This window comes from Petaurus breviceps, unplaced genomic scaffold, assembly GCF_028583685.1.
Source record: "Petaurus breviceps papuanus isolate PSGF00001 unplaced genomic scaffold, PetGlider_PUasm1.0 90601, whole genome shotgun sequence".
NCBI classification, from domain to species: domain Eukaryota; kingdom Metazoa; phylum Chordata; class Mammalia; order Diprotodontia; family Petauridae; genus Petaurus; species Petaurus breviceps.
This window is the reverse complement of record NW_027187282.1, coordinates 2,644,900-2,653,906: the sequence shown is the minus strand read 5'-3', so window position 1 is coordinate 2,653,906 and position 9,007 is coordinate 2,644,900. Positions and strand designations below refer to the sequence as shown.

Sequence of the window (9,007 nt, the reverse complement as noted above, 5' to 3'; positions counted from 1 at the left end):
ATGAGTCAACACAGGATTCATACAAAATGCATAGTGACTGAGGGGGGCATCACAAATTGGGGAAGTCAGCAAAGGACTCTTGAAGGGAGCTAGAAATTGTAAAAGAAAGAGTTGAGGGAATTGTGGGTAAGATTGATGTGGGAGGGCACTGAGGAGTAGGAGAGAGCAGGTACCATGAGCTCTGTGAGAAGCAACAAGCAGGCCCTCTTGGCTGACTTGGTCTGGAAAACTGGGTGGCTTCTAGCCCTGCACCAGACACAGACTGGGCAAGCGTTGCCACCTCTTGGGGCATCCTGAGAGAGAGACTAGAACCAGGTTGGAGGGATTTGTATTTTAACCTGAAGGCAGTGTGGAGCTATGGACGTTTCTTGAGCAGAGGTGTGATGTAGCCAAGCCTCTGTATTTAAAACCCTCTCTTGGCTGCTTCGGGGAGGACGGACCCACTGATGCCACAGCCTTTGTCACTGACTGTCTTAATTGTTCCTTTTTCTTGTCTCTCTCATGACTTCAGCAAGTTGGAATTGATCAGGCCGATATTCCCGACCTTACTCAGGTCAGTGTTCTCTTGGGGTTGCTTTAGCCCTCTTACCTCTGTGCATCCTTCAGGGATCACCCCTTTTAATCACTTCAGTCTTGAGAATCCATTTGCTTCCATAAACTTGTGTCCAAAACACCGTCCCTGAGTGAGTTCTTCAGGTGTCTCGGTGCTTTGTGTCATAGGAAGGGGACATGGGGGGCAGGGTGGGAGCAGGGCAGCATGGGATGGGATAGACTGGGTTCCAGAGATTTCTTAGGAATCTCCTTAAGGACCAAAGATGGGAGGTAAATGGCTCTTCTATGGTGTATGCTTGCTAACAATGCTTCTTTTAAGTCTCTACCAGTGCTTTCATTGGTATGTGGAATTCCCAGTGAGGAAAGTCCCTCTGCCACAGCAGCTTGCCACCTGCTCTGCATGGGAGAGTCATAGAGAATTGCCCAGGGCACCCAGCCATTGGGGGTCAGAGGCCTTCCTGATTCTCATGCTGCCTAAGTTGCCTTTTGATTAGCCATGTACAAGTGGGGAAATCCTATAATAATGCCACCAGGGGGGCGCTGCAGTACACAGAGTGCCACAGAGTGGGCTTGGAAGGCCTCAGTTCAAATTCAGCCTGAGACACTTTTTGATGTATGACCCTCTGTGCCTGCCTCCATTTCCTCATCTGTAAAATGGGGATAATGATGGCACCTACCGCCCAGGGTCGTTGAAAGGATCGAATGAGATCATAATTGTAAAACAGTTTGCAAACTTTCAAGCATTTTATAAATGCTGGCAATTAATTTTTTTTTTTTGGAGGAAGGCAGGGCAGTTGGGATTAAGTGACTTGCCCAAGGTCACACAGCTAATAAGTGTCTGAGGCCGGATTTGAACTCAGGTCCTCATGACTCCTGGGCTGTTGTTCTATCTATACGCTACCTAACTGCCCCTAATGCTGACAATTATTAATAACCAATTCAATATTTGTTAAGAGGACCTGTGTACCCAACTTTGACACTTACTGCCTAGAGGGACCTTGAGGAAGTCCTTGCCCTTGTATGGGCCTCAGTTGGACTTGATGATCTCTAAGCTCCTAATGCTGACTAGCCCATTTTCCTGAGGGCACAGCACACCTCTAGAGGCAGGCATGTATAGAGCAGGTGGGTGGTGTGGGGTGGGGGCAGAGGAGCCATCTGCCAGGGCCTTGCCTGGGGGATCACAGGAGGGAGGTTTACCCTTTAGAGTGAACTTGGGTATACCTGCCATGATGGAGGAGGAGAGGATGGTGTTACACCCCATCCCAGTGAAGTCTCTCCCTTTAGGCCCCAAGCAGCCTGTTTGAAGCCTTAGAACAGCACGTGGCTTCTTTGGAAGGCCGCAGGACCAAGGAGCTTTTGGCAGCTTACAGGTAAGTAGCCACATACCTGCCTTAACTACACCTTTTCTTTTCCTCCACATCTGCCCTTTTTCCCTTCTTACTGGGTACCTTGGGCCCAGAAAGGGGTGGAAAGAGACATCTCTTTGCAGGAGCTCCCAGGCCCTCTCCAGCCTTAACTATGACCCTATGAAGTCACATTTTACCCATACACCTTTGTACCTGAGAACCAAGTCAAAGGTTGGGCAATGATTGCCCTAGTAACTGAGGATGGGGAACTGGGCACAACTGATGGAGTGAGATGACAGCTTAATCTCTTCTCTGAGTACTGGCTTTTGCACCAAGCATCCAGTCACTCCCCTGTTGGGAGTGAATCTCTGACCAGCAAGGAGCCAAGTGTGCTCTCAGTGGCACAGAAAGCATTTCTAGAGGTTTCAGAGGTTAAAAGCATCCCCTTTATCATGGCACAGATCTCTGTCTCTCAATCTCTGCCACTTTATCTCTCCTCTGTATCTGTCTCTTCTCTTTCTCTCTCTTTTTCCTTCTCCCCATTCTTTCTCTCCCTTCTCTGACTCTCCTCTCTCTCCCTTTTTCCCTCTCTATCTCCTCCTCCTCCCATCTTTTTCTTCCTACTCAGAAGGCCCTTCTCTTTCTTCCCTCCTGCCCCCAGGCTCCCAGCCCCTTCTTTCTTTCTTCCCATTTCTGTTCCTCCCTCTCTTTTCCCTTCCCTCAAGCCCTCTCTCTCTGTCTTTCTTTCCCCTTCTGCGGGGAAGACAAACACTTAAGAGGCCTACAGGCCCCTTTTCTTTTCCCTTCTCTTTTTTCCTCCTTTTCTGAGGTCCACAATCCTTCCTTTCTCTCTCCATTTTTTCTTTTTCACTCCCTCTCTCTCCCCTTCCCTCAGATTCCCAGACCCTCCTTCATTTCTCTCTCTTCCTCTCCCCATTCAAAAGCCTCCAAACCCCATCTGGTCTTTCCCCATCTCTCTCCTCTCTTAGGCACTGAGATCCTTTTCCCTCTCTTTCCATTTTTTTTCTCTTTTTCACTCTCTTTCCTTGTCTTTCTCCCTCTTTCAGTCTCTCTCTTTGCATATCTCTCTGTCCCTACTCCCAGGCCATTATACCCTTACCTCCTCTTCTCTGTCCCCACCGCAGGCTCTCAGCTCATTCACACAAGCATTCTCTTATTCTCTTCCCATCTCTCTTTCCTCATTCATAGTCCCCTTGGCCAGGGGTGGGGAACCTACAGCCTCGAAGCCTTCTAGGTCCTCAGGTATGGCCCTTTGACTGAGTCCAAATTTTACAGAACAAATTCTTTTATTAAGGGAATTTGTTCTGTGAAGTTTGGATTCAGTCAAATGGTCATGCTTGAGGACCTAGAGGGCCATGTGTGGCCTTGAGGCAACAGGTTCCCCATCCCTGCCTCAGGTCCTTGCTTTTCTTTTCTCAGGACCCTTCTCTTTCCCCATGTCTCTGTGCCCCTTCACAGGCCTTCATACCCCCACCTTTATCTCTTTCTCTTCCATCTCTTTCCTTCTCTCTCCTTTCTCACTCTCCCTTTTTTCCTTTCTTTTACTCTCTCTCTTTCTCCCCTCAGTCTCTCTCTCTTTCTCTCTTTCCCTCTGTTTCTATCCCTGCTTTCATGCCCCTATATTCCTTCTTCTCTCCTCCTTCCTCCCCCCTGCCCATATTATCAGGCCCTTCCTTCTTTCCCCCCACCCTCAGGCCTCCAGGTAGTCTTCCTTTTTCTTCTCCCCTACCCCCACCTCTTTTTCCCTCCCCCCACCATCTGTACATCTCCATCCATAAGCCCACAGATTCCTTCTCTGTCCCTACCCTCTATAGACCCCTAAACCATACATTCAAAGTACACTCAAAACCCTTCCTCTCCACCTTTCTGTCCTTCCTCACAGGCCCACATTTCTCTCATCTCTCTCTCACTCCTCCTTCATCTCTCTTTCCCCTTCTCCCTCATCCTCTCTCTCACTCCCCCCCCCATTTGCCTTCACTCACAGGCCCTTTTTCCTCTCTCCCTTTCCCCCACCCCCATGCCCTCAACCCATACCTTCATGACCTTTCCTCATCTCTCTGTCCCTCCTCATAGGCCCACATTGCTAGTACCTTTTTCTCGCTGTCTCTATCTTTCTCTTCCCTTTCTGTCTTTTTTCCCTCTCCCCATCTCTCTGTCCCCACTCACAGGCCTCTAGGCCTCTACTCTCCCCCACTCCCCACAGATCCCCAGTTCATACCTCCAGATTCTTCCATCTCTCCTCCCTTCTTCTGTCCCCATTCAGATACCCTCAGGACTTTCCCTCTTCTTTCCCCCCTCCCATAGGCATTCAGTCCACACCCTTAGTCTCTTCTTTGTCTATACTCAAAGGCTTCCAGCCCCACAGACCTCATCCCCTCCGGACCCTGGCTCTCTTTCCACTCCACCCCCAGGCCCCAGCCTTTCTGTCTCTCCTTTTATCTCTCTCTTTTTCCTCTTGGTTTCTGTTTCTCTCTGTCCACCCCCCACCTTTTTCATTCTCTCTCTCATCCCTTTTCTCACTCTCTCCTTTCTGTCTCTCCCTCTCTCAATCTCTGTCCGTTGTGACAGGCCTCCAGGCCCCTTCTTTTTACCCATTTCTCTGCCCCTCCCTCTTTCTCCTGTCTCTTAGACCCCCAGCTCTCCTCTATCTCCCACTCCTTTCATTTCCCTATCCACAATCACCAGTAAAGAGATGGAAACTTATCAGTCAATCAGCAAGCATTCCTTGTCTGCTGTATTGCCGGTCCCTTTCCTTTCTGCCAAATGTGAGATTTCATTTGGGTGACCTCTTTATTTTCAGTGCCTTCCTCCAATAAAGACACACATACTTGCTCCTCTAAGTCCTCAGAGGCAGTGTGTAGTTGTGACTGGAGGACTGGAGAAAGTCGAGATTACTTGTCTTTGAATCCTACTTCAGGCTTTTACTAGCTGGGAATCCTTTGGTGCCCCAGTTTGCTCATCTATAAAATGGGGATATTAATGCCACCTACCTTGCAGGGTTGTTGTGAGGAGAATCAGTTGAAAGGAAGTCTGCTTGTGCTCAGTTCATGAGGGATTGTGTCATAGGGAATGTGTTGGCAGTAACAGGAAAGATCAGCTTTTTACCAGAGACCCTATGACTGATCTCCTGCATTGGCTTCTGAGCAGCTAGCCAGCCAGGAGTCTGATGAGCTTGGGCTGGAGCTGAGGGACAGCCAGAGGACGAAGTAGCTCCCTTACCCTCAGCATTCATCCAACAGACATTGGTCACCCCTTCACAAGCAGCTGGCTGCCATGTGGCCATTTATTTGTGCCTCAGCACCCCTGGGGCATAGGAATGGTCAAGGTGGGATAGGGTGGGAGGACATCTTTAGCCTCAAGTGGCTAGAAGGGTTCAGAGGGAAGTTGGCTTGGGATGCCCTGGGAAGGAATGCATTGGAAATAGTATACATCCCAGGACCCTTTTAGATCACAGAGGTGTGAACCATCTGAACCTAGGTTATCAGTGGGGACAGGTTGGAGGTGACTTGATCTTAATAGGAGGTTCCCAGCAAGAGGGGCAAGTCAGACCTACAAAGAATTCTGGGACTCTTCTAAATTCCAGGCTGTTGAGGCTGTTCAAGAGGCCTTGTTCCACTGTGGCCTGTCTATAAGGTAGGTGGGCTCCAACATCAAATAGCACAAGGCTTGCTTTCCACCCTCCTCTTCCTCACCCCAACTTTCCTGGGCAGTGAGGAGGAGCCCCTAAAGCAGGATCAGGGTCTGGGCAAGGTCTGTGTTTATGGTTTTACACTCCTTTCCCTTGTAAACTGTCCCTTCCCTGTCCTTCAGAAGGACACCAAAGATGGAATTGTCCTTTTTACTTTGGATGGCATACATGCTTCCCTACCCCCAGCAGCACCGGTGACACATCGTATTGGAAATTTTATCTATTTTTCATTTCTAAAATTGTATTGCTTTATATGCTGCTCTGCCAGAACCCAAAGTAACTGGTACCTGGCTTTAAGATTGGATGCTGTCAAAGCTGGCAGCACTTGGGTCTTACAAAGCTGAGAGCTGCCCTTTGTTCAGGGTAAAATGTTCCTCAAGATGACCTTGGATTACAGGGCAAACAACCTGTCGAGTGCTGTGTCCACACTTACCAATACTGGGAAGGCCTTTAGCCGAGTGGTTGAGAAACAGAAGAAACAGACATTGGATGAGGACCAGGCTCGACTGCAGGCCTTGAAGGTAGGCTGCTCTCCAGTCAGACATTTGCTGCCCCAAATGCTCACTTTGCTTCCGGGCTCTAGACCTGCTGGGGCATTGGGGTGGGGAATCCTCAGGGTTGAATCCAGAAATCGCTGTCTCTGAGCTTGGAGTCTTAGTGAATGTCTACATCTTTAAATGTTTCTGGTTCTGAATAAAAAAAGCAGCTGGGCTTCACTTACATTTTGGGAGGCTTAGAAGGGCATTTCTGTGACTGAGCCACTCATTGGCCTGTCTCTGCTTGGAGATGTTGGTAAGAGGAGATTGTATGTGTATTCACAATGGCACCTCAGATGGATGTAACATTTCTTTCTTCCTCTGACTAGAGAATACTTAATCTATTTTCTCCTTTTGTATACTCCTGATATCCTGAGGGTGGGCTGTAGAAAGGACCCCATAGTATTCTACCTATTAAGCAATTGGGGGACAAGGGCCACAATTCAAGATACAGAGCAATGGGGCAGCTCTCAGTGGAATAGTAAGAAAAATGGACAGGAAATCCAAGGGCTTGCATCTGAGGGCTAGGGCGCTAAGATGTATACTGCCCAGTCAACCTTTGTGGTTGTTAACAAGCATGAGCAAGTTATGGGGGGATAGGCAGGGAGCAAGGTTGGGTGGAGTTCTCTAGGAAGAGGTGAGTTTTGAGCAAAGCCTTAAGGGGCTGGTGGGAATTGGCTGTGTAGAAAGTAAGGCCAAGTCAGGTAGTAATACCACTTTTTAAAAATGGAATATTCTAAATGAATTTCTTCTTTTCGGGGGGAGGGCAATTGGAGTTAAGTGACTTGTCCAAGGTCACATGGCTAGTTTTTGTGTTGTGTCTGAGGCCAGATTTGAACTTGGGTCCTCCTGACTCCAGGGCTGGTGCTCTATTCACTGTGCCACCTAGCTGCCCCTAAATGAATTTCTATGTGTTCTGAAACTACAAAGTCACTTCTCCAAACTCAAGATTTGGTACCACTTGGTGCAGGCCTTCATCCCATGTCAGTCCCTTTTCATTCAGCTGTGCTATCATTTCTTCCAGGAGAAACGTTTAAAAGAAATTCCAGTGATCCCCAATTCTGCCTCTGCAGCTGAATCTCCAAGGATTTTAGCAGGGAAAAACATGGCCGCCTCTCCTGCTGCCGACCTTTTTGCCCCTGTGATGCCCCCACCTACCAGGTGAGATGAACTTTGTGTTTTTTCCCAGTGGCACTTGGGACAGAGCAGAGGTGTCTAGATTATGAAGGACTGCATTTTAGCCACTACTTTGTCTGTGTTCCCCAGCCCCTCTATCCCTGCCTTCAGTCCCATCATCAGTCCCCTCTACCACAGTAATCTTTATGAAACTCGAAGCCTCCTTTCCTTCTCCTTTTTGATCATACACCTAACTTTATGAAAAAACCGCCTGTTGAAGGCTTCACTGGTAGTCCTCTCCTAATTGCCTTTTCATCATCACATTCAATAGGTTTGTTTCCAGATGCTGACATCAGTGTGGGCAGGTGAAACTTTGCCCATCCTTCTACCCTCACACTCCCATTTCAGCACATCACCAGTCTACACTCATTCATTCAACATTTCAGCCCTGGATCATGGGGAAGACAGTGGGCCATAGGAGATGGAAGGCTAGCTTCTGAGTCATGGAGACCTGGGAGAGCCAGCTAGCGTTGATTAAGTACTGTACTGAGCCATAAAAAACCAGCCCTGTTCTCCAGGAGCTCCCAGTCTAATGAATTCAGGCCCTGCCTGAAACCCACCCTGTCTGGGTGACCCCTGGCCAGGTCACTTGTCATGGTGCCCTCTGACACTATGAATTATTGGACTGAGGTTCCTCATTGGGAGTGCCTTCTAGCAGTGAAATGACAGGGTCAAAACACACACACACAAACACACACTATAGTCATAGGTGCACAGTGATGGAGGAAACTTACTTAGCCAGACATCAGAAATACCCCAAATAATCGATTCCATTCTTATCCTCTAGGGGTCAGCAAAGTACAGCCCTCAGGTCAAACCCAGGGCTTTTATAGACGGGCCTATGAGAAGCTTTGGTACATTTTGAAACAAGCTTTTGTTGTATTAAAAAAATGAAGAGCTGCTTCTTAGCTAGGGTGGTTGGGTGCCTTACTAAAAAACCAAGTGTAGGGGCAGCTAGGTGGCACAGTGAATGGAGCGCTGGCCCTGGAGTCAGGAGGACCCGAGTTCAAATCTGGCCTCAGACACTTAACACAAAAACTAGCCGTGTGACCTTGGGCAAGTCACTTAACCCCAATTGCCCTCCAAAAAGCAAAAAACCAAGTGTGGGCCTGATTTGACCCTCGGGCACTAGTTTGTTGACACCCCTTCCCCCTACTCCTACCCCTCCCTAGCAGATAATAAGGGAAAGAGATTTCTTTTCCAATGTGTCAAAAAACCTGTCTTTAAGTATACATTTAACCTAGCACACCAGATTGATTAAGAGAAAATTCTCAAATTGTAATGGAACAATTAAAGAAAAACCTGAAGAAATTGAGAGAATGCCCTTGGCTGTTTCTGGGTAGTGCCCTGGGATGGGTCTGGGACCTCTCCTTGGGTGGTGGTGAGCTCTGAGCTTGACATGCTCATGGCCCAAACCTGTCCCCGTTTCTACAGACCTCTTTGGCTCCTATGCCCGCTTGGGCCAGACAGAGGAATCACCATGACTTTTTCTGGTTTCCCCTATCGGGATTGGATTTGGTGCATGTTCTAATTGTGTTGGGAGGAGTTTGGGGGAAAGGGGTGGAATTTGCTATTATTTCCCACTACTCCATCATCTTAGCCACCCCTCCTAGATGTAGCTTTTTTCAAAGATGGAGTGGTATCTTCTTCAAATTACACAGGGGGTTGTGTGTGGGTGTGTGTGTGGG

General features: G+C 48.4%; 1 protein-coding gene across 2 annotated transcripts in view; it reads left to right on the top strand.

The window, feature by feature from the left end:
• Positions 1-9,007, top strand: part of VBP1 (VHL binding protein 1) — a 60,970-nt gene that overhangs the window by 8,632 nt on the left and 43,331 nt on the right. For both annotated transcript variants that reach the window (XM_069063738.1, XM_069063736.1), the window contains exons 8-11: positions 512-553; positions 1,837-1,922; positions 6,005-6,128; positions 7,168-7,304. In XM_069063738.1, coding sequence (XP_068919839.1) covers positions 512-553; positions 1,837-1,922; positions 6,005-6,128; positions 7,168-7,304 — 389 coding nt within the window. The remainder of the gene's footprint in view (positions 1-511; positions 554-1,836; positions 1,923-6,004; positions 6,129-7,167; positions 7,305-9,007) is intronic.